The sequence below is a fragment of the Lampetra fluviatilis genome, chromosome 5, assembly GCF_964198595.1.
Source record: "Lampetra fluviatilis chromosome 5, kcLamFluv1.1, whole genome shotgun sequence".
NCBI lineage: Eukaryota > Metazoa > Chordata > Hyperoartia > Petromyzontiformes > Petromyzontidae > Lampetra > Lampetra fluviatilis.
This window is the reverse complement of record NC_136279.1, coordinates 19,303,241-19,328,974: the sequence shown is the minus strand read 5'-3', so window position 1 is coordinate 19,328,974 and position 25,734 is coordinate 19,303,241. Positions and strand designations below refer to the sequence as shown.

The window sequence follows — 25,734 nt, the reverse complement described above, 5'->3', positions numbered from 1 at the left end:
TACATGAACCACAATACTTGTAGTATATGTTGGTACTGGCAAAGAAGGTCCCATGATGTGGCTGCTCACCCCGAGCTCTCATTACTCTGGTAGTGCGTTGTCTTGAACTGTGCGCCTTTTGGCGTCATCTGGTCGAACACCATATGAGACTAGGCTCTAAAGAAAGCTGTCTCTGGTGTGGACCAATCAGTTTCAAGGACAATGCATAAATTATCAGAGTATTGTTTTTTGTTTGCATTTGACTGCAAGTATTGTGGTCAATGTAAACATGATTCCTTGCAAAAGGTGTCAGTTTTGTTGCCAGAAAAAAGGTGGAAAACCCCTATTAGTATGAGTTTTAGTTGTTTTTCCCCCCCAGGTCTCCTGGCCTCAATAGATTCTTCCACGTTTTCAAACAAAGGTCGTTTCGTCTCTCCAGTAGCGAGTTTCCGCGAGCCTCGTAACTCGCACTGGAAACCCGAGTGAGCATCCCAGCAGCGCGTTTCTGTGTATTTGTCAACTGAACTCGGGCTGAGAATTCAGGCCGCGGAGAGAAATTATTTGGGCCCGATGTCGCCTCCACGTGCCGGCCTGCGCTGTGTCCGCGATGCCCTGCAGATACGCAGTGCGATGTGTCCTGTGTAGTCACAGGTATGCCGCGTCACCGCAGGTGTGATGCGTCACCGGAGGTGCACTCTACCACACGTGTGTGAGTTTGTGTGCCTTCCTACAGGTGTGCCGTGTATCACCACCCATGTGGTCACAGGTGTGCTGCGTCACAGCCGCGCTATTAAAACACGCTCATGGACACGTGGGTATGTGGCGTACGGTACGCGTGCTTTAGTGAACTGAAGGGCGTGCGCTATGCAGGCGTGCGGGGTGTTCACCTGTAGTTGTTCGTGTGCGTGTGTTTGCCCACCTCCCCTTAAGTAGCTACCTGTGTGCGTGCTCGTCTGCTGTATTCAGTCGCAGGTGTGCGCGCGTGCGAGGTGCCTTACAGGTGCGTCGTATGGGTTCGTCTCCTGCAGCTCCTCCACCACCACTCAATCACCACTCCACCACCACTCCACCACTACCACCACACCATCACCACCACCACCCCACCAACCCACTACCACCATCCCACCACCACCCCACCACCATCACCACCCCACCCCACCACCACCCCACCACCACACCACCACCCCACCACCATCACCACCACCACCCCACCACCACCCCACCACAACCACCACACACCACAGGTAGAGGAGCCGGCGTCGCGCGTCAGGTGACCGCGAGCGAGGCCGGCGAGACGCGGTCGCAGGCCCCGCGGGAGCGCAGGCTGTGCCACTGCGCCACGGGCGTGCGTGGCGAGGCCATGGCGCGGCGCCAGTGCGTGAGCTCGGGGGCGCCGCTGGGGAAGCGGCCCAGGACGACGCGTCCGATGAGCTCGCTGCTGGTCCGCGCGCTCCGGCCGAACACTGCGCGATGACACGCGTACATACATACAACATACATGCATACATGTATACATCCTACATACATCCTACATACATACACACACCATACATACAACATACATACATACACCATACATACATACATCCTACATACATACACCATACATACATACATACATCCTACATACATACACCATACATACATACACCATACATACATACACCATACATACATACATGTATACATCCTACATACATCCTACATACATACACACACCATACATACAATATACATACATACAGCATAGTAGAATACATACATATAACATACATACACCATACATACATCCTACATGCATACATACAACATACATACATACACCATACATACACACACCATACATACATACACCATACATACATACACCATACATACATACATTCATCCTACATACATACACACACCATACATACATACATACACCATACATACATACATACACCATACATACACCATACATACAAACACCATACATACATCTACGCGTGCATACATACACTCACACATACAGCGCATACATACATACATGCATACAACGCGCGCAGCCGTACGCGTGAGGACGGGCGATGAAGTACGACTCGTCTACGAGCGCCATCGGAGGGAAACAACAGCAAACACAACAGGTGACGTCTCGCGCGCCGCTCTACTCTATTGCAGTTGTGCAAGGGGCTCCCTCCCCCCCCACCCTGTGTGGCGATGAGCGAGAGACAACGACCGCCCTCTAGTGGTGACATCGGGGAGGGAGGGGGGGGGCGGTCGTCTCGGGTCTCACGCGCTTTTACGTAACGCGATTTTTGAAGCAGCGCGCTCGATTGATTCACGCCTCGGACCTTTTTGCCGGGATCAGAGTATTGCAAAATAAGAGTAGGTTTTTAGCCTTTGCTGGCAATACAATACTTTGATATTGGGGAAAAGGGTCCCGTGTTGTAGCTGCTCGCGCCGAGCTATAAATGATCTGATAGTTGCATTGTAGCTGTGCTGTTCGTCTTTTGGCGTTATCTGGTCTGACACTGGCGAGAGAAGGCCATGAAGAAAGCCGTCTCTGATTGTAGGCCAATCAAAGACAGTGCGTATATTAATTATAATTGATGATGATTGCTTGTGTTGCAGTCGAAACGTCGTGAGAAATTTGTGTTGTTTTATATTAATATTATTTTATTATTTCCCTTCTACGTGACTTTACCGAAAGAACCAAGAATATGAATCCCTGCAGTCACGAAAGCTTTAAATCTAAATTTAGTGCGTATGTAGTGGTGGTATTGACGTGCGCCGACTGTGACAGTGATGGATCACGGGGCGGCGCGGGGTGCGGGGTTGGGCACGCGTTGTGGGCGTGGTGTGGACGCGCGCGCCGGGAGTGACAGATGACGGGGCGGCGCGGCGTGAGTGGTGAGGCACGATGAGATGTGGGAAAAGAGGATCGTAGCCAGCGCCCGGCGATTGGTCGAATAAGTGGGTGCTCGCAGCGACGTCCGCAGGTGGGGTATAAAGGGGGACGCGCGAGAGCACTCGGGGAGAGTTACCCAGTTGAAGACCCGAAGACGGAGCTGAAGACCTAGTGCCACGAGACCCCTAGTCCCGCCGTCCTTGTGGGGACCGGGGCCCTGTGTGGCTCGGAGGCGAGGCTGTGGGACCCGGGGTCCGACGCCCCCGTGGGTCGGGCTGGGGACCCACAGTCGAGACGGATACCCCGGGCAGGGAGTGTCCCGAGTAGCTCAGTGGCGTTAGTCGCCGAGTAGCTAAGTGGATGTTGGTCATCCGAGTAGCTCAGTGGCGTTAGTCGCCGAGTAGCTAAGTGGATGTTGGTCATCCGAGTAGCTCAGTGGCGTTAGTCGCCGAGTAGCTAAGTGGGTGTTTGTCACCCGAGATACTAAGTGGGTGTTTGTCACCCGAGATACTAAGTGGGTGTTTGTCACCCGAGATACAAAGTAGGTGTTAGTCACCTGTGAACGAGTTTGATAAAATAAAGAGTGTGTTACCCGTGAAGTCGTCTCCCGCCGAGTTACTACATTACAACTGGCGTCAGAAGTAAACCTGTCTTCAAGAAGTATGGACACAAGGAAGACTACCCGTACCCACGAGCGAGGTCGGGATGACGACGGCGTACCGGGGACACCGACCTCGGGAGTAGAGGACGAGGAGTTGCCGCCGATGCAGCACTTCGCGGTGATGGCCGACGCTCCGCTTGCCTCCGACACCAGCCTCCAGGACGCGCACTCCCGGTTGGCGGAGTTGCTACTCGCCGCCGCCGCTGTCTTGGCCGACATCTCCGTTCCGGCGAGCGGAAAAACGGCTGCGGGGGTCGTGGAGGAAGCGACGTTGGAGGATTCCCGCCAAGAGGCGCTTCGCGCCAAAAGTCTGGAAGTTGCCGCCGTTTTTGGGGGGCCGCCACCGATTGGCGGGAAAGACGGACGCCACGTGGCCGGACACCTCCGCGCAGCGCAGCCCACGTCATCAGCGCGCGCCGGAGCCCTCCATTTTGCGCCTGACAACCGAGCCGACATTTTACACAACTCCAGCGGAGCGCGGGAAAATCTCTCCGACGTCGACGACGATCGGGTCCTCCAGCAAAGATTGCCCGCGCTGTCGGCGTTCAAGGCGGATGGGGGCGACTGGGGAGCCTTCCAACGAAGGTTCCTCGCTCATCAGGAGATGTCGGGGTGGTCCGACACCACTGCCCTGCGTGCGTTGCCAGCGATGCTTGACGACGACGCGCTTGCAGCCTTCACATCTGCTGCAAGGTCGTCCCGCTCTACGCTCCAGGCCGCACTACACCTGATGGCGAAGGTGTTCGGGCCGCCCTCCACGTGTCGCCACCAGTTCTACGATCGGCGGAAGGTGGCTGGGGAAACGACGCTAGCCTACCGCACGGCACTACTCGCCTTGGCGGACGCAGCTTTTCCCCGCATGGATAAGGAGGGGAAGGACGCCATGGTGACGGAGCAGCTGCTGGTGTTGGCCCACGAGTTGGGGGTCCCCATCAACGTGGCAGACGAGATGGATATCTGCTCCCTGGCGATCGCCACGAGCATTCACGCGTACGAGGTCCTCAAACGCAAGCCGGGGGTCGTCTGCAAATGGGCGGGGAACGCGGCACTGGCCGCCACGATCGCCGAACCTCAGCCAGCTGCGGTGCAGGAGCAGGCCTTCGCTGCATCGCGTCCGGGGGAGTGGAGAACGGGAGGTCGTTCGCCCACACGTTCGTCCCGCAAGCTGGAGCAACCGAAACCTACGACGTCCGTCGTCTGCTACAACTGCGGCCTTCGGGGTCACGTCGCAGCCGGGTGCCGGGCCCCGCGTCAGCGCGCCACAGGACCACGTCGGGACGACGACCAGGGCCACAAGTCATCCCAACAAAACCCGGCAAGTCGCGGCACCTCACACGTTCGGTCCACAAACACGGCACATTCGGGTCGCCGCTTCGCGGTGGGGGGTTCGCGGCTGGGTGCCGGGGGTTCAATTCGGCGAGGGGGGTCCGTACGCGGCCCGCAAGCAGTCGAGTGGTCCGAATTGGCCCACAGGATCGTGGCTGCGTCGGCCGGGTCGTCCGTGGTAACGGGTTCATTGACGGGGTTGAGGTCCGGGTGCTTGTTGACACGGGTGCGTCGGCCACCATCATCTCGGACCTTATTTATAACATTCTTCCCGTCCAAAGTAGACCCCTTCTGCCAGTAGACGTGCCATTTTATGCGGCGAATGGGGGATCCCTGGGGATCATCGGCCAGATTCGGGCGACTATTTGCATTGGTGACATTAAATTAGCGGGCCCTATTTTTGTATCATCATCGCTGGCCGTTCCCTGTTTGCTAGGTACGGACTTTTTGTCCAAAATGCCCATCAAAATTCTTATAGATCAGGCCTGCATAGAGCTTCCGTCAGGTCGGCGGGTTGCGTTCTTGTCGAGCCCTACCAAAGTGCGCACGGTTTGTGCGACGGTGCAGGCGCTGGCGACTCACACTGTACGGGTGCCCCCGGGATCGCAAATGTTAGTACCCCTTCGGTTCAGGAAGCCACTCGAGGTGGGTGCGGAGGCACAGGGGGTGCTGTTGGGGCCGTCAAACAGAGCCAGTAAGGGCCTCGACTTAGCGGTTGCTCAAACCATGGTGAGAGGGGACAGTGAGCCGTTCGTAATGGTCCTGAATACGGGGTCGCGGCCGGCCGTAATTGCGCAGGGAACGGTGCTGGCTGACGCCGCGCCGCTACCCGTTGAGGAACGGCTCGTGGCTCAAGCAGATTTCACTGTCAAGTCGCATCCTCAAAGTGATGAGGGGACTGAGTGGTTGGACTCGCTGTGTGCGGGTTCTGCTAACTTGTCCGGGGTGCAATTGGGAGCATTGAGGGGTTTGCTCATCGAGTTTGCTGACGTGTTCAGCAAACATAAGTACGATATCGGCTGCACTGACCTGTTGCGCCACCACATAGCTACAGGGGACGCGGCCCCTATTCGTCAGAATCCCTTCCGGCTCAGCCCAGCCGAGAAGGAACATGTGCAATCGGCGGTTAATGATATGTTGGCGGCCGATATCATTTCGCCCTCTTCTAGTCCGTGGGGTGCTCCTATTGTCCTAGTAAAGAAACAGGACGGGTCCTTGCGGTTTTGTGTCGATTTCCGCCGCTTAAACAAAATCTCGATGGCGGATGCGTATCCGCTCCCCAGGATGGATGAGTCGCTGGATGCCTTGGCGGGAGCGCAGTTTTTTTCCACACTCGATCTGCTTTCTGGATTTTGGCAATTGCCACTCGATAACGAGTCTAAACCTAAAACTGCTTTCCGGACACCTGGGGGCCTATTTGAATTCAACCGTTTGCCCATGGGCTTACATTCCGCTCCCGCCACGTTCCAGAGACTCATGGAATTGGTTTTGTCGGGCCTCCAATGGGATACCTGTTTGATTTATCTTGACGATATCATCGTCTTTAGTCGGACTTTCGAGGAGCACCTCCAGCGACTGAGAGCGGTGTTCCTCAGGATGCGTTCCGCTAAGCTTAAATTTAAACCGACTAAATGTTTTCTGCTTCGGGAATCGGTCAGGTATTTGGGCCATATCGTGAGTCGTTCAGGGATCTCGACGGACCCTGCTAAGACGCATTGCGTCAGCTCATGGCCGACGCCAACCTCGGTCACGGAGGTTCGTAGTTTCATTGGTTTTGCCTCCTATTACCGTCGTTTTGTCAAGCAATTTGCCACCATAGCCAAGCCCCTGCACGCTTTGACGGCTAAGGGTGTGAGGTTTCACTGGGGGGCGGAAGAGGAGGCTGCGTTCTGCTCCCTCCGTGACGCCTTGGTGCAGGCTCCCCCCTTGTGTTACCCCGATTTCACACAACCGTTTTTGCTTGACACGGACGCCAGCAATACGGGTATCGGGGGGGTGCTCTCACAGGTGGTCGGGGGGGTTGAACGGGTGGTCGCCTACGGTAGTAGGGTTCTTTCCCCCGCAGAACAACGCTATTGCGTAACTCGTCGTGAATTGTTAGCCATTGTGTTTTTTACACAGCAATTCAGGCCGTATCTTTACGGCCGTCATTTTACGGTCCGGACGGACCATGCGGCTCTACAATACGCTATGCGCGTGGCACAGCCATCGGGCCAATTGTCCCGATGGTTGGAGGTCCTTCAAGACTACCAATTCACGACGATTTACCGCAAGGGGTTGCGACACTCAAACGCGGACGCCTTGTCGCGGTTGCCGCCGTGCACGGACTGCACATGTTTGTTGGGATCGGCGCGGTGCAAACCCCCGGTCGCCGGCACCCCGGGAGTTGCGCTCGCCGCCACTGACACCCCGGGAGAGGGCGCCCCCACGGGGAGGGATTCGCTGTTGTCGTTGCCCCTCATTGAGTGGGGCCGCCTCCAGATGTCCGACAGCTCCCTACTTACGCTACGTCGGAAAGTTGGCGCTCCCGAAGAAGGGGAGGCGCGGGTCGGTTCCTGGGTGTGCAGACAGGGCCTTTTGATGAGGTGGGACAACATGTCCCGGCGTCACGTGCTCGTTGTGCCTGTTGCTATGCGGGGTAGGGTTGTTCTGGCAGCTCATGAACGGCTCATGCATCTGGGTTTTCACAAAACGCTCGCCCTAATCCAGCGAGACTATTATTGGCCGGGGATGGGTAACGACGTGGCGAATATTCTTAGGGGATGCGTAGGGTGCGCCAAAAGGAAACCGCCACCATTGGCAGCTAATCCACCGCTGCAATCCATTCAGGTTTCGCGTATAAACGAATTGGTAGCGTTGGACATCTTGGGGCCCTTTCCGGCTACACCAAGGGGAAATAGGTTCCTGCTGGTTGGCGTGGAATACTTCACCCGATGGCCTATGGCATGGCCGCTCGCCAACCAGTCGGCTGCGGCGGTGGCGGACGCCTTTGTCCAGGGTTATGTGTTGGACAAGGGCGCCCCCGAACGCTTGCTGACGGATCAAGGGAAGAATTTTTCGAGCGTTTTGTTGCGCGAGGTGTGCGACCTGTTGGGTACAAAGAAAGTGCGTACTTCCCCCTACCACCCGCAGACTGACGGGATGGTTGAGCGTCTGAACAGGACGATTACGTCTATGTTGTGCCAACAGGTCTGCGACGATCAGGTTGATTGGGACTTACAGGTGCCGGGGGTACTCGCGGCCTATCGAATGGCCCCTCATGCGGCGACGGGGTTTTCCCCATTTTTTCTTATGTATGGGCGGGAGGCCGATCCGGCCATGGACGTCCAACTGGGGATTTCCCAGCCACGTGCAAAATCTAAATTGGCAGACCACATCAAATTTAATATCGCCAAATTGACTGAAGCGCGGGAGGCGGCAAGGTTGAATTCGCGGTCGCGGCAAATTGCAAACGAGAAATTGCATGAGCGGAGGGTGCATACGCATGATTGGAAACCAGGCGATAAGGCCTGGCTGCATTGTCCACATGCACCGTTGGCTACGTCCCCCAAGTTGTTGAGACCTTGGAGGGGACCGGTGGAAATTGTGCGGGTTGCACGACCCCAGAGTATACAGATTAAATGGGGGAAACGCCGTTGGTACGTGCACCCCTCCCGACTGAAGCCCTATGCGGCACCGTGTGACCCCGTTCTGTGCCGTGACGACCGGGCGTGTGATGTGACCGTCGACTCGGGGAGGGAGGTGTCGCAGGCTGATCCTCACGTGTCTCCACCTGACCCACCCCCAGGTGCCTCGGGCTTGACGGCTGCTGACCATCGAGAGCCTGAACCCCGGGGCACGCACGAGTCCTCGATGCCTGGCCGATGTCTTCCTGAACCGACGGCACCACCGGACGTTCAACCGCGTCTGGTGCCGTACGACGGACCGGCAAGGCGGACTCGGGCTAGGTCTCAACAATTTTCATGAAGACGTTTTTTCTCTACACCGAGCTCGCCCGGTGTTCCCCTCTGCCGGGGTAATGTCCCGTTGTAGGGACGCTCGGAAGAAAAAGGGGACACTGCACGAGTCGGAAGAAAAAAAAAAAAATTTCCATTTATTTTCCTTTTTGCATACACATTGCTATTGTCACTCGCCGGTTTGTATATATTGTTCTATTGTCGCGGTGGCATTGGTTGAGGGTTGCGGATGGTAGTGTTCGCGTCGTGTTGTGTTGTTAGGTTAGTTGTTGTTCTTGTTGTTGTGTTGTGTTACGGGGCACACAGGGGGGTTTGTATATTTTTGTAGCAGCCGGGGCGGCTGCGAGCTATGTGGTAGGGGGTGATGTAGTGGTGGTATTGACGTGCGCCGACTGTGACAGTGATGGATCACGGGGCGGCGCGGGGTGCGGGGTTGGGCACGCGTTGTGGGCGTGGTGTGGACGCGCGCGCCGGGAGTGACAGATGACGGGGCGGCGCGGCGTGAGTGGTGAGGCACGATGAGATGTGGGAAAAGAGGATCGTAGCCAGCGCCCGGCGATTGGTCGAATAAGTGGGTGCTCGCAGCGACGTCCGCAGGTGGGGTATAAAGGGGGACGCGCGAGAGCACTCGGGGAGAGTTACCCAGTTGAAGACCCGAAGACGGAGCTGAAGACCTAGTGCCACGAGACCCCTAGTCCCGCCGTCCTTGTGGGGACCGGGGCCCTGTGTGGCTCGGAGGCGAGGCTGTGGGACCCGGGGTCCGACGCCCCCGTGGGTCGGGCTGGGGACCCACAGTCGAGACGGATACCCCGGGCAGGGAGTGTCCCGAGTAGCTCAGTGGCGTTAGTCGCCGAGTAGCTAAGTGGATGTTGGTCATCCGAGTAGCTCAGTGGCGTTAGTCGCCGAGTAGCTAAGTGGATGTTGGTCATCCGAGTAGCTCAGTGGCGTTAGTCGCCGAGTAGCTAAGTGGGTGTTTGTCACCCGAGATACTAAGTGGGTGTTTGTCACCCGAGATACTAAGTGGGTGTTTGTCACCCGAGATACAAAGTAGGTGTTAGTCACCTGTGAACGAGTTTGATAAAATAAAGAGTGTGTTACCCGTGAAGTCGTCTCCCGCCGAGTTACTACATTACACGTATACTATCAGAGCCGCGTGTTGTTTTCATGATCACCACAAGTTTGCGTGGTTAATACAGACTTGATCCCTCGCAAAAAGGTTTCTATTTGGTGTTTGAACATCTTAACACAACTGCTTTATTGCCAGAAAGGGTCAAAGCTCTCCTTATTTTTTCATAATTTACGCTTTTCGTTGTTGTGCGTGCACGCGCGCACTATTGTTGAGATGACGCGCTGCAGTGCATTGGCTTGCGGTGTACGGAACGCGCTGGGATCTGATCGTTAGTCGGAGTCGCGATGATGCCTGCGGTGTAGCAGCAGCAGCACCAGTCAACATCTCCCTTCTCGCTCGCCATTTATAAGATCTTGTCCGCGTGAACTTTGTCTCGTCTCGATTCTGTTTAATCGACGCGATGTTGAGTTACTCGCCGCTTTTCAAGGCCACAACCCCCTGCGTAAAACGAGGGCTAGCTGTGCTGTGCATGCCGCGTACACACCCATGCGAGGCTCAAACACGCGGACAAACAATCCCAGTTTATGAGAATAGGTTTACCACTTTTCACAGGGTGACACGCAGGGTGACACGCAAGGTGGCGCGCAGGGTGACACACAGACTGACACACGGGGTGACACACAGGGTGACACGCAGAGTGACATGCAGGGTGACACACAGAGTGACAAACAGAGTGACACGCAGAGTGACGCGCAGAGTGACACACAGTGACACACAGTGACACACAAAGTGACACGCAGAGTGACACACACAGTGACACACAGAGTGACACACCGAGTGACACACAGGGTGAAACACAGAGTGACACACAGAGTGACACACAGAGTAACACACAGAGTAACACGCAGGGTGACACGCAGAGTGACACACAGAGTGACACACAAAGTGACACGCAGAGTGACACGCATGGTGACACGCAGGGTGACACATAGAGGGACACAGAGTGACACACAGAGTAACACACAGAGTAACACACAGAGTGACACACAGGGTGACACACAGGGTGACACACAGGGTGACACACAGAGTGACACAAGGTGACGCGTGCGTGTAGGCGAGCCGGGCGGTTCCGTGACGAGCGTGACAGTAAGTGCACGGTAAATAAAATGCTCGCTCGGGCGGGTGAACGGCGGCTCAATACCGGGAGGCGCGCGCCCGGCCCCAAAGTGAGATTAATGCGCGCGCGGGGAAAATCCAGCGCAGAGGAGCCCCATAAATTACCAGGCTCGTGCACCCCTCGGCGCTGCTCAGCGGTGGGAGGGGGCGGCTCGCGGTCGTGAACGTCTCCGGGATGCAATCTTAACCGGGGCTTGAACCGAGACCGTCACCAATCCGGGGTCGATAAGATGAGCGTTGGCTTTGTGGTGGACGTTGACAGCGGTCGTCGCAAGGAGAGACTCACACCCGCCCCCCACCCACCCACCCACCCACCACCCCCGCCATAGGAATGTGGAATTTACACCAAGACTAAAAACTATTTTGTATTTTACCAGGTAAGGGCCCACTGAACTATGTAGCTATTTTATCAGAAGCGGTCTGGCGATCACAAATGATAGCTCTACGAAGTGGCTTATCGTCACGTGGAAATATATAGCAGACAAATACTCTAAAACGCGCGATGTTGATTCTAAATGTGGAGGTGGAAATCGGAGGACCCGGAGAAAAATCCACGCGACCACGGGGAGAGAGAGAGAGACACGCAAACTCCAAATATACAGCAGGCATCGGCGGTGGGGAGTGAACCCACGACCTCCTGTATACCAGGCGAGGTAGTTAACATCTCCTATCCACTGTGGCGGGGCATGAGTACCACTTCAATGCTCACTTGAGCAGGAATTCACTGCGACTTGTGTGTGTGCGTGTGGCGAGTGCAGTTGTTACAAGCGGGGATTCCTTTCGGGCAAGTCTGTCTCTGTCGGCGACCCGAGAGAACAGTGCCGCACACGGGCAACGCCGGATCCAGCAACCACCTCTCTCGCTTTGGCTACGAGTCGCGTATCAATCAACCGACTCTGGCGCAGTCTGCCAGCGACCAGAGAAAAAATATCCGGCGAGATGTTCATCTGGGTTTTTGCGCTCCGAGCTAGAATCCCAGTGACCTGGATTTCAACCCCTGGTCGTCGACACACACCGTCGGTGGCCGGTAATATTCGCAACGTGTCCTGGGCCTCTCCCCGGTCAATTCAGCCACATGCGAGCGAAGCGGGATGGCGCGCCAGCAATCAGCGCTGGCGAGACAGCGGTGGCCCCGGCTGTGGTGGCGCTGGTCACACTCCCCCCACTCGTGCGCCCCGCCAGACCTAATAGGTGCTCGCTAACAGCTGTTGCAGCTCAGCTCCATCAGGCTAAATGAGGCTGGGTCTATGGCTCTGCGTGAGTGTGTCCACTGGTTTATAGCTTGATTAATGGTTCCATTCCTGTGAGATGCAGTCGTTTTATGGCGCGCGTGCAAACACACGCACACGCGCGCAGATGCACACACGTAGACGCATAAACACAACGCATGCGGACGTACAGACCGAGCGCCGGAGCCAAGAATTTGCCCGAGCCGTAGAGCCCCAGCCATCTTAGGGGTCAACCTAATCAAAATCCAAACGCTGGTGCTCGCCACAGCCTCCTAACCCAACGCTGAACTCAAATCTCAATGATATCCTTCTCATTAACCCTGGCTTGAACGTGAACTGGGATACCGAACCCCTTCCTGTTACCCGTAGCACTAACCCTTATCATTAATTCTATCTTGAACACTAACGCAAGTCCTAACCCAGGTCTTATCCCTAACCCCGGGGGGGTCGGCAAACACAATGACAAGAAGATCCGGTTTTTTTTTCGTTTAGAATTCGGTAAAATAAAATAAAACCTCAATATATATCGAGCGCCGCAATATGCGATGTGGTGAATACGAGACGGTGAGTCCTGAATGAACAACGTCACGGAGCGGCGGTCCTGGCAGAGAGTCGCACGCGGATCCAGAGCCACGGGTTGCTAACCCCTGGCCTAGCCCCAATGCCAACTCCGGCTTTAACCCCGACCCAAACCCTGAAAGCCCAGCCTTAATCCCCCACGCTAACCCTGGCGCCATCTCTTTTGGCGCCACGGTGGTGAGATGTTAACTGCCTCTTGTATACAGGAGGTCGTGGGTTCAATCCCGACCCTGACGCCTGTTGTATATTTGGAGTTTGCGGTGTCTCTCTCTCTCCTGGTGGTGCTGTGGATTTTTTTTCCCGGGTCCTCCGGATTTCCCCCTCCGCATTTAGAATCAACATCACGCGTTTAGAGTATATGGCCGCTGCTGTAAATGTCCACGTGTTGATGATGATGATGAGCCACTTTGTTGAGCTCTAATCACGTGTGGCCAGGTAGCTTCTGAAAAAGAGCTCGTACATTGCTCAGTGGGCAGAGGTCGCAAACGGGTTTTGATTCCTTACCCGTACCCGGCCGCACCAGGGTCGCAAACGGGTACCCGTACCCGTACCCGGCCGTACCCGTACCCTATCGGGTACCTGATTGTGACCTCTGGGATGAAGCCATGTTGCAGGCGCGGGTGGGTTGATTCTAGGAACTTGAATTGTGAGAAGAGACAAGACGTTGGGAAATGAGTGACAAACGGTGACTCACCAGTGACTCACGGCCTACCCGTACCCGGCCGCACCAGGGTTGCAAACGGGTACCCGTACCCGGGTATCGGGTACGGGTAGCCGGGTATCGGGTACCCGGTTGCGACCTCTGTCAGTGGGCCTTAGCTGGTAAAACAAAACAAAACACTGGTTGAGTTTTAGTTCAACCCCCTCCCGGTCCTTCCTCTCGCGCCAAGCGTCCACGGCCGTGGGTCCGGGGACCGGTGGTCGGGGGTCGGAGGTACCAGGGGCCGTTGGCCAGGGTCCGGGTATCTGGGGATCTGGTGGCCTCGCGCGACCGGGCGGCGACTGGACTCACCGGTGAGCACGAGGCTGACGTCGTCCAGCAGGTCGGGGGTGACGTGGAAGCTGAATGACTCGTTGTAGAAGGGGTCGACGGTGCCGTGGATGCACGCCGTGCGCTTGCTCTTCACCACCTTGAGTGCGTGCACCAGCTGCACCCTCGCAAACGGGTCTGGCCACCGTGTGTTGGGGGGGGGGGGAGGGGCAGAAATCGCATTGATTTTTTTCGTCGCAAAAGTGAGCGGTAGGCGCAGACGCCTGCAAAAGCCGCAGCGGTCCTCGACTTGTTTGTCGTGGCATTCAAAATTTCTCCTGCACGGTGTCCATGCCACAGTCTGGGCTCCCCACCCCCCGCCCCTCCCGTGGGAAGGCTTTTCCAGGGGGACCGCGACCCACCGCTTGAGAACCACTGCCGTCAAACACAAATTGGCCGGCAACTAAAACGAAACTTTCCATTAAAAGGAGGAGTCACTTGCTCCAGCCTAATCGGCGTTAGTGTGGTGGGTGGGCGCCTCGGGTGAATGCAATGGGCCCCTGCCCCCTGTCCATTTTGCACCTACCTCCCCCCCCCCCCCCCCTTGTCTTCGTAGTCTGGCGCCTGGGCACCTCTAAGCCACGCGCCTCAGTGCAGTTGCACCGCCTGCACTCTCGAGAGCCACCCCAGTGCCTGTGCTCGTACACAGCTGTTAACAACCTCGCCCAGGTATGCAGGAGGTTGTGGGTTCGATCCCGACCCTGACTCCTGTATATTTTGAGTTTGCGTGTCTCTCTCCCCGTGGTCGTGTAGATATTTCTCGAGCTCCTCCGGGTTTTCCCTCCACATTTAGAATCAACATCGCGCATTTTCGAGTATTTGGCTGCTATAAATTTCCGATGTTAAGCCACTTCGTTTGGGCTATAATTTGTGACAGGTCGCTTCTGAAGAAGTGCTACACAACTCAGTGGGCCTAACCTGCTAAAATAGAAAAAATAGGATCTGTAGTTTATTGGGTTGGTGTTCTCGGATAGTGGTTAGAGAGAGAGAGACAGAGAGAGTTCACTCCCTCCGGCAACCTCAACAACTTCCTCCGACAAACGTCATCAATCGGACATGCACACAGGACAGATGCCCCTTCAGGATGAGCTGAGCAGCACAAATGGTCCTTGGGTGGCATCAGAGGTCAGGCACCTTCCACCGAGATAATAAACCAGGCCGGTGGCTCAGCGGTGGAGCGAGTGGCTCGCAGAGCCACCGCGTGGCATCGAGAGCGCCAAATCAAATTGAGGGACACAAATAAGCCACGCAAAGACGAAGGTCTCCCGGGTGGCCCTAGCGGACTGTTGGGGCAAGTGCTGTGATCGAGGGGCACCTACGAAAGCCGGCACGGCACACGAGGGGTGTTGGGTGGTCGCCACCACGCCCGGTCGTCTTTGTCTCCCCCGCGTGGCGATGTTTACTGCACACCGCACCGGGTACTCATTTGAGTCAACCTAAGGGAGGCCCGGGACCGGTTCAAATAATTATCACTATTTACTGGGGTCGCTAGGTTGGTAGTGCAGCGCGCTAACTGCTGCACTACCGATCCACAAAGACAAAGATCCCCCATATAGCCTGAACAGACTGTTGGGGCAAGTGTTGTTAGCGAGTAGCACCTATGAAGGCCGGCACGGCACACGAGGGGGTGGGTGGCCAGTACCACGCCCGGCCGCCTTTGTCTCTCTAGTGACAATGCTTACACACCGCACCAGGTACTCATTTGATGCCGAGACGACTTAGGGGAGGCCCAGGACCGGTTCAGACAATCGTCACCGGTGTTGTTGGCCGTGAGCGGTGAATCGAACTCGGGTCCGCCGGGTTCGTAACAGCGGCATCACCGCTCCCCACGCACACGAGCACACACACGAGCACACACTCGGACCACACAGGCGCACAAACACAATCTCGGTCTTCAAATAGAATCTGCGCCATTTACGACGTTCGGGACCAGATTACGGCTGGACTTTTTTTTTGCTTGTTGCTAAACCCTGATTGAATGAAACGCGTGGGAGTCAAGAGAAGGGTTACGGTCATCCTTCAGAGTACAAGGGTGTCTCGGGGGAAAAAGGGTAAAACAAGGATGTAAGATATATAGAAATGATGAAGTTAGGAAACACGGAACGGACGCAGGGAAAAAAACGAGGGCGTGTTTTATAATTGGGAGAATGCGGTAGTTGCGGGGGAAGCGGTCTTCCAGAAGGTGATTATGCTGTGAGAAATACGTTTGTTGACGTTTGTTTAAACTCGGTGAGAACTCAAAGTCGGGCAGCATGAGTCTCGTCCGCACGAGTGACCTGCGTCACCAACAAAAATGACAAAAGCCAAACAACTAAAATGAACTTACACCTCGAAGAAAACATGGAAATCATCAAACGTCTTCCGGAAGTTTTGACCGATCAACTAGATTACAACGTACCTTTCGGTAACACAATGATCGCATGGTAACTCAATTGTCTCGTTCAGATTAAAACGATTTAAACGACGCAAACTCTTAATATATCTTTTTACTCGGTAAGGCCCACGGAGCAACATGGCTCTTTTTCAGAAGCGACTTGGCTATCATTAATGATAGCTCAACGAAGTGGCTTATCACGCGGAAATGTGTAGCAGCCAAATCCTTCTCACGCACGTTCGTTCTAAATATGGAGGGAAAAACCGGAGGACTCGGAGACAAATCCACGCGACCACGGGGGGAGAGAAACACACAAACCCCAAATACAGCAGCAGGCGTCAGGGTCAGGGTCGAACCCACAACCTCCTGTATACCAGGCGAGGTAGTTAACATCTCTCTCGTGCCCACATCAAAAAACAATTGGGTGGTAAGACACAACGCGCCCCAGACCTCTGCTTTAAAATCCAGGGCAAACAACTGCGTCCTAATCCAGGGAGGATGGCAAGAATACGGTCAGTTAGTACGGCAAGAGTCGTTCTGTGGTGGAGAGCCGAGGGCACCAGGGCCCAGTGTCGAACCTGAACCCTGCGCCATGTCGGTCTGCAGGAGCTGCTTGGCCCTGACGATCTCGACGTTGAGTCGCCCGGCGCTGGGGAGGTAGTTGAGGGACACTAGCAGCTCGCCGAGCTCCACCTCGCTCTGCAATCAAAGACAAAGACAAAGATCCCCCAGCCACCCCTCAACAGACTGCCGGGGCAAAGCGCTGTTAGCGAGCAGCAGTGCACGTGGAGGCCACCGGTACCGTGGCCTCAAATCGTTGCACCTGATGACAGTGACGTTGCTAGGATATTTTGCGCCCGGGGACGAACTATAAAATTGGCGCCACCCCCCCCCCCCCCCCCCCCGTTTAATCACATACCAAAATGTAATTACATGACATGCAGGCCGTGTGTGGCGGGATATATAAACTTTTAGGTTGAGGTGTAGATTTGTGCAGTAGTTTCAGGCTGCCGCGCCCGCCGCAATAAGTTATAATGTAACGTTGTAAGCCTCATTTTGGCGCCCCTTTACCTTGGCGCCAGGGGACACATGTACCCCCCTGCCCCCCCCCTAGCTACGCCTCTGCCTGATGAGTTGATGAGTTAATGATGACGTCACCCTGCTGCTGCTGCTGCTCTATTTAAGACCGGGAGCCAGAGCAGAGCCTCACCATTCTGGCGAATTGCCCGATGATGCTGGATGCAATTACCAGCGAAACGTCGTGCTACTCAAAAATTGTAAATGTTGTGGTTTCACGCTTCAACACACCGGTGGGCTAAAGCAGTGAACTATTTGTCTTTTGTCAACGTGACACTTTTTTACTGATTGGCCGTGTCGGGTGGTGGAGGGTTACGACACATTTATAAATAACGCGATCTAAACCCAAAAACGGTGATTATGAATTAATAATATTGGTCGCGAAAGCCTCACACGTGTTAAACCGCACACGAAGGGGTTTGGTGGCCAGCACCGCACTCTGCCGCCTTCTGTCTCCCCAGCAGCGATGTTCACCGCACACCGCACCGGGTGACTTATTTGAGGCTGAGTCGACCTAGGGGAGGCCCAGGACCGGTTCAGATAATTTATAATCATCACCGGTGATAGCCATGAGCGGGAATCGAACTCGGGTCACTGGGTTCGTAGCGCAGCGCGCTACGCTACCGCTCCCCACTCTGCGGTCCCACACACACGCATCATCTTCATCATCATCGTCGTCGTCATCAGACCTTGTCCACCCAGCGTTGGACAAAAAGGCCTCCCCAAACCATCACAGTCTCGAACGGTCCTATGCTACAAATAATGATAATTTACATTTTCAAGGCGGCAGATTTCATCCGTAGATGGCACCAAAGCGCCACCGCCGTTGTATGGAAAGCCAGGAAACGAGCAGGACCTGCAGGGTGAACGGCCAGATATAGGCAGGGGTGTAATGAAGGCCAATTTCAAGAGGTGAGTTTGAAATATAAATCTAACGACTCCGTCTTATCAGCAAGGGCAAAGCGTCGTTCCATAGTCTGGGGGCTGCACAGCGCCGGGCGAAATCGCGATCACCCCCAGGCACGGAGCCCTTGAGCTCGGAGTGCTTCGAAGAAGGCGATCCCAAGATCTGCGGCACCTCGTCAATGTTGCGGGGCCAACCCATCGAGTGCATTGTAGGTCAACAGCAGGGTCTCATAGCGCGGGCCCCGACGGGCTGTTTGACCATACTTCACCACGCCGGTCAGCGCGGCTCGGTGAAAGCGGGGCGCGCGGACGTGGAAGCGTAGAAGTACGGTACAGCGATCTAATTTATATTTAGACAGAGCGCCTTCTGTGACTCAAAGTACTCGGGAAACTCGATGGAGAATATAAACGTGGATCAGTTCCTGCAACAATGCGTCAAGCGCCCCCTCCATCTCTGCGCTGGATGTGCTCTCTGCTCGTGTCTCCTTCCCTTGACTGCCACTCTGCGATTAGTCTCGACCACCGGCCAGCGTTCCTTCGAGCGACGTGTCCTGCCCAAGCGCCACATTTAGGTTGATTAGCAATCAGGATTGAACCTCGCCTGGTATGCAGGATGTCGTGGGTTCGAAACTGACCCTGACGCCTGCTGTATATTTTGAGTTTGCGTGTCTCTCTCCACGTGGTCGAGTGGATTTTTCTCCGGGTCGTCCGGTTTTTCCCTCCACGTTTAGAATCGGCATCATGGCGTTGAGAATATTTGGCTGCTATAAATTGCCACGTGATGAGCCACTTCGTTGAGCTATCATTTGTGATAGCCAGGTCGCTTCTGACAAAGAACTATACAGCTCAGTGAGGCCTTACCTCGTAAAGTAAAATAAAAAATAGTTTCGTTTTATAAATGTGTCGTTAAACCCGCCACCACCCGACACAGCCAATTAGCAAGGTTTGTCACGCACAACAAAACGTTGCCCATTAGTCACTCCCTCAGCACAAAGACACACGCACACACCGATGTGTGCGTGCTGGTGGAGGGTGTAAACCCACAAACATCTGACAATCCGGGTACTTTCGTGATGTGTTTCAGCGAAGGTGATTACAAGCGCCCCACCCCGATCGGGCAGATTTAACCGCAGGGGGATTTGTTGGGCCTCCGCGGAGAGGTGCGCGCACCTGCGAGCTGGGCACGATGGGCTTCCACCAGTGGCCCCCCTTGACCAGGTCCACCTCGGCGAGTGGCATGGCCACCTTGCCGACGACGCGGTGGCGCGACAGCTTGTCAAAGTCGAGCACGGTGAGCGCCAGTGTGCGCCGCTGCGCCTCGACGAAGGGCAGCTCGAAGGAGTAGCGCTCCTCGAACAGCGGGTCCTGCGTCTTGCGGCGGACGCCCGTCTGCCGCGAGTTCTTCTGGTCGGGCAGCAGGCAGAGCTTCACGTACGGGTTGGAGTGCGGCGGCGGCGGCGAATCGCGGCGGCGCAGCGAGGTGACGCCCGCGACGGCGCCCGCGACCCCGACGCCGGGGCCGTCGCCGGGGCCGTGGCGCGTGCGGGTCGAGGGGCGCGGCAGCTCGCGCGCCTCGATGACGCGCACCAGCAGGCGGCCGTGCGGCAGGTCGTACTGCGCACTGAAGTGCAGTGCTCCCAGCCGGTAGCGCGACAGGACCTCCTCGTCGGTTAGCGAGTCCGCGTCGCTGCCGGCGCCGCCGCCGCCGCCGGCGCCCGAGTCGGCGCGGTAGAGGCGCGGCTCGATGTTGCTCGGCCGCTCGGCGTGGCGGACGGAGCCGCGGGTGTCGCGCCGCCGCGACGACGAGCTCGTCGTCGTCGGCGAAGGGGGCGGCGCCGCCACCACGCGCTGCGTGGGCCGCCCGGCCTCGGTGCGGCCGGGCACCGGGCGGGGCCACGGGTCGGGCGGCAGCGGCGCCGCGGTGACGCGGGGCCACTGGTCGAGCGGCGCCGAGGTGACGCGCGGCCCCGGGCTGTCCGGCGCCGAGGAGCTGGAGCGGCGGTACGAGTCCAGGCCTGGCGAACGACGTTGGCGGCGATGGACGCGATGGGGGGGGGGAGGCGATGGAGGTGCGCGATTAGGGTGGGTGATGGTGGTGAGATGATGGGGGAGGTTATGGGGGAGGTGATGGGGGAGGTGATGGGAGAGGTTATGGGGTGGTTAATGAGATGGGTGACCGGCGGGCGACGGGGTGGTTGGTTTATGGAAGCGATGGGGGGTGAGTGATGGAACGGGGCGATGCGAGGACAACATCCGATTTTCAACGCTCACTGCAAGCAGCGGAACGTCACCCCCGTAGGAGCGAACGTACCCAGAAATCAACTCCAGTTTAAAGGGCAGGTGGCTAAAAACAGCATTTGGAACCAGGACCTAGGATCCCACCCTTGCCAGGTCAGCCCCCCGCAGAGCTTGATTTCTCATAGAATATGTTCCATTGCCCCACCCCCACCCTCCACCTTCCCTACCAACCCCAACCGGTGGCTACTCGCCACGGGGGTCACAACTTTTCAATCGAGGCCATCGCTCGCCATCACAGCGAGCCGCTCTTTCCATCGGCCCCAACGCTTCTCGCCGTCGGTCTCGTTAAATACGCGCGTGGTCCGCACAACGCGTGGCGCGCTGGTCAGTACACTGACGGGAGAGGAGCCAGTGGCGGTGGTCCAGGGGAGAGAGAGAGAGAGAGAGCACACGCACCGCACCAGAACACAGCACCAGAATGCAACGTTTCAGGTTTGCCCAGAATAATTCGCAAATCGAGGTTTGTCTAAGTTGTTTTGGATGAGATCGCGTAAATATAAATGCGCCGTTAAAATCCACCGCCAGCCGACGCAGCCAATCAGAAAGGGCGCCACGGTGGCGAGATGCTAACTACCTTGCCTGGTATGCAGGAGGTCGTGGGTTTGATCCCGACCCTGACGCTTGTTGTATATTTGGAGTTTGCGTGTCTCTCTCTCTCTCCGTGGTCACGTGGATTTTTCTCCGGGTCCTCCGATTTTTCCCTCCACATTTAGATTATTGACATTATTTTGGCTGTTATAAATTTCCACTTGACAAGCCATTTTGTTGAGCTAGGTCGCTCAGTGGGCCTTACCTGGTAAAATAAAAAAAAATTGTGAAGTTAGCTGGTTTGCCATGTGAACGAAACGTGCCGATCGGCACACTGCCTGCGTGTCGATTACAACCAGCTTCATCGGGCAGATCTGCCGAAGTTGTGAACAAGGTTCTTCCTGTTTCCAGTCTTGAGCTTGAGCAAGGCGGACGAAAGCCGCCGTGTTGAGGTTATGGATGTCGAAATTCTTTCCGGGATATATTTTGACATCTACGGGGGGCGGGGTGCGGTGGGGTGGGGTGCCAGATCTTACCGGAGACCCTGCGGCTAGCGAGGCTGTATGAGGAGGGCACTCGCGACGACGCCGACGACGACGACGACGTCGACAGCGACGTTGTCCTGGCGGGGCTGTCCCTGGCAGCAGCCGCCGGGGGGTGAGCGTGCGCCGACATGACCATGGCCTCCGCGTCGCCATCGCGCTCCTCCAGCCTGCGACGAGAGCGCGCGCAGAGACACGGAGCGAGAGGGCGCGTCAAAGTGGATGTGCCAGTGTTTGTTGGGTACACTCTGTGAATGCGCTCCACTCAGCAGGAGGCTCTGGTGGCTCCGTGTGGGACTCACAGCCAGGGCGGAGTAGGCGCGGGGAAGGGGCCCAGGATCTGCACCTCCTCCTGGTCGTGGCTCGGCTCCAGGCAGGCGCACAGCGCTGCCCAGCAGCGGCTCCAGCAGCGGCTCCAGCAGCGGCTCCAGGACTGGGGGCAGCTCCAGCGGTACCGGAGAAGCTCGGCCACGCGAGAAGACACACCCTGCGAGCGCACGTGTGCGGGTGTGCGCGCGTGCGAGCATGTGTGGGGAGCGGTTAGCATGGTGCGCTACTCGTTTTTATTTTTTATTTTACCAGGTGAGGCCCACTGAGTTCTACGTAGCTCTTTTTCAGAAGCGACCTGGTCACAAATGATGGCTCGAGGAAGTGGCTTATCATCGTGTGGAAATGTATATCAGCCAAGTACTCTGAACGCGTGATGTGGATTCTAAATGTGGAGGGAAAAACCGGAGGATCCCCGAGAAAAAAGTCCACGTGACCACGACGAGAAAGACACGCAAACTCCAAATATACAGCAGCAGGCGTCAGGTCTGGATCAAACCCACGACCTCCTGCACACTTGGCGAGGGAGTTAACATCTCCTAGCCACCGTGGCGCTACGAACCCAGCGACCCGCGTGCGATTCCCACTCACGACCAATACCAGTGACGACTATCTGAACCTGTCCTCGGCCTCCCCTAGGTCGACTCAGCCTCAAATGAGTACCTAGTGTGGTGTGTAGTGAGCATCGCCCCTGGGGAGACAAACGCGGCCGGGCGTGGTGCTGGCCACCCACCCCCCACTTGTGCCATGCCGGCCTTAATAGGTGCTCGCTAACAGCACTTGCCCATCATATGCAGTCGTAGCAGATGGAGGAATCAATGGAGGAGGGAGGGGGGGTGGAAGACACTGTCAGTGCGACAATCGAAATTTAATGAAGAAACATATTTGAGTGAGCTTGCTCCTCCTGAGCTGCATTGATTGTCCAATGAGGTTTTGTTTTAATACTACAGGAGCTGGTCCAGATGTCTTGTGACCCCCCCCCCCCCCCCCCATTGAATTCTCTTAACCTTAATTATTTTTTTCAAGGAAGGTTTATTTAAAAGAGAAATTAATAGGCAAAGGGAAAAAAAGTTTGGGGTCAATATTAATTGGGGGTCAGTTTAATACGTATTAGGTTTTCACAACCAATATTATCCATAATACAGTTTTTTGGGGTGGGGGGGTTAGATCTCGTAAATATAAATGTGTCGTTAAACCAGCCACCACCCGACACAGCCAATTAGTAAGGTTTGTCACGTCAACAAACGCCAATTCGTTACTAGTTCAGCACCCCGGTGTGTTGGAGAGTAAACCCACGAACATTTACAATTCGAGTACTGCGACGTTTTGCCAGTTCTTACAACCAGCCTCATCAGGCGACAGCCAGAGTTGTGAAGACAGTCCTCCTACAGTATGTCGGTCTTAAATAGAGGGGGTAAAGGTGATGTCATCACTGTGGTCCTATCAGATGCGAAAACAAGAGAGGGAGGGGGGGTTAATTACGTCATATAAGTTACAATGAATCATGTTAATTTGCTAAATTGCAGAACCTATTATTGCTTGGGCTATTCGGAGTTAATCAACATACATCTGAGCGTTTGCAGAGAATATGCAGTTATCATTAATTGGGGGACACGAGACATCTGGACCATCCCGTAGAGCTCCCCGCGATGCTGAACGTGTGAACAGCGCCCTGTACAATCAAACAAGGCAACTCCTATGACTAATTGGGAATGGGACGCAAGCGTAGGATTGATCACCCTGTCGCTGGCCGCCTTTGGGGAGGGTGTATAGTGTGAAAGGCCGAAACACCCTAGGATCCAAAGGCACACTACTGACGATGCGCTCCCCAAATTTCACCAGGCTCGCTGTTCATGAACTCTTGGAAGTGCTTGCACAAAGGATAGTAACATCTCATCCTGTGTTCTTGGAATCTGCCGTTTTGAGTGCTGTACTTTCAGACGGAACCAGTCCCGAACGCTCCCCCCGGGTATTTCTTGGGCACGTCACATCCATCTGCCACTCATTTTGTTCTACAACAACCATTCGTCGGATTTTAGTAACGTAGGGTACAATTATACTTGGGATTTATTATGAACAAGCGGTAACTTGTACTCTAGTGGTAGTGCCTTACGCTGATAATCGACTACTGCTAGCCAGCCGAGCGAGTGAGCGTTCTGCCGTATTGCGGGGAGCGGTGGCGCAGCGGTTAGCGCGACGAACTCTGGCCAACCTGAGTTCGATTTCTGCTCATGGCCTAGGCGCACGACACAGTTTTAAAACAAAAAAACGTTGACAGAATAGAATGACTTGGATGGCAGGGGCGTGGCTACAAGGGTTGAGGATTGAGTGACAGCGATGGAGGGATGCTTAGGGATCACGAAAGGTTAGGGGAGGGATGGGAAGGGGTGAAAGGAGGGGAGGGGGCGAGGGGAGGGAAGAGGAAGAGAATGGGCGATGGAGGTGAGGCTTCAAGCGAAGAGCGGAAGGAGGTTATTGAGGCGCACCCGATGATTGTGACGTGGCTTACATCACCTTGCCGTACGAAATAAGAATACCACAGGTTCATCTTCTTGGTTCTTTCGGTAACGTCACGTAGAAGGGAAATAATAAAATAATAAAAATAAAACATAATAAAATACAATTCTCACGACGTTTCGGCCACAACGCAAGGTCTGTCGGAAAGACCTCTTCTTCACCTGAGGACGGCTGCTTGCGTTGTGGCCGAAACGTCGTGAGAATTGTATTTTATTATGTTTTATTTTTATTATTTTATTATTTCCCTTCTACGTGACTTTACCGAAAGAACCAAGAAGATGAATCCCTGCAGTCACGAAAGCTTTAAATCGAAATACCACATGTGTCGTTAGGCACCTGTGGGCTCGGGGAGGTGTACAGGGGAGATGGTAAAGTACAGCAATGGATTCAAGGGTCCATGTGTGTGGAGCTTTGAGTGTTATCCCCGCGCGAGCAATGGTTCTTCTGCGGCAAATCCGGTTTTCCGTCTCCCGCAGGCAAACCGCGTTCCCGCGAGTCGAATCGGCCGAACATCGCGAGGGAGCAGGAAACGTCTTTGAGCGAACAACGTCTCTAGCCTCGGTGACGAGCCCTCTCGTGCAAGAGAGGGTTGCCCGCGTGATTCAGGGGCTGTCAATTCGAAATCGACACGCGGACGCCCGTTACGCGCGCGCACGCACGCACGTGTATGCGCGTGTGTGCGCGCACGCGCGCAATCTCGTTTGTGGTGGAATGACGGAGGGCCTCGCAGCTTAGAAGGACAATTTGATCGCGTTACCGTTCATTAGCGTAAATGGAGTGAGAGCCACGGGGAACATTTACTGTGGAAGACTCTCGATTACCAGCGTGCGGTTTATCCGATTTGCGGATTTACCGCGCACCTGAGATTTTCCCTTAAGCCCAAATTAGTAATCTAAAAACAGTTAAATATTGTTATTCTTGGAAATCTGTACGACAAGTCACGTGCTTAAACCAAAAAATATGCTGCTCTGGTTAATTCGAAATCCACGTGATCGCCTCTACAGTACAGTAGTTGCAATATCTTTACACACAGTGGGCGGAGTTTGATTGATGTTGATTGGAGTGGCACTGCTGCTGTTAACTTTGTGGGCCGAGGCTTCTGTGCGGGAGCAGGAAAGTGTTAATATTGCAGAGCACGCGTAAAATGAATTATCGAGAGACTAGTGGAGTTGTTGTTGTTAAAGACGTCTTTAATCCCAGTTGTGTCGCGAGAAGCCATTCCCGCACAGTCGTGCATGAGGCCGTGTCGGAGAGCGGTCCTTGGGAAGCG

At 55.4% G+C, this 25,734-nt stretch overlaps 1 protein-coding gene across 2 annotated transcripts in view; it reads right to left on the bottom strand.

The window, feature by feature from the left end:
- Window positions 1–1,221: 1,221 nt before the first annotated feature.
- Window positions 1,222–25,734, bottom strand: part of SYT17 (synaptotagmin 17) — a 36,179-nt gene continuing 11,666 nt past the window's right edge. For both annotated transcript variants that reach the window (XM_078857116.1, XM_078857117.1), the window contains exons 3-8: window positions 21,923–22,107; window positions 21,615–21,790; window positions 19,423–20,267; window positions 16,848–16,968; window positions 13,878–14,033; window positions 1,222–1,442 (exon numbers count right to left, since the gene is read on the bottom strand). In XM_078857116.1, coding sequence (XP_078713242.1) covers window positions 1,246–1,442; window positions 13,878–14,033; window positions 16,848–16,968; window positions 19,423–20,267; window positions 21,615–21,790; window positions 21,923–22,107 — 1,680 coding nt within the window. In that variant the 3' untranslated portion in view covers window positions 1,222–1,245. The remainder of the gene's footprint in view (window positions 1,443–13,877; window positions 14,034–16,847; window positions 16,969–19,422; window positions 20,268–21,614; window positions 21,791–21,922; window positions 22,108–25,734) is intronic.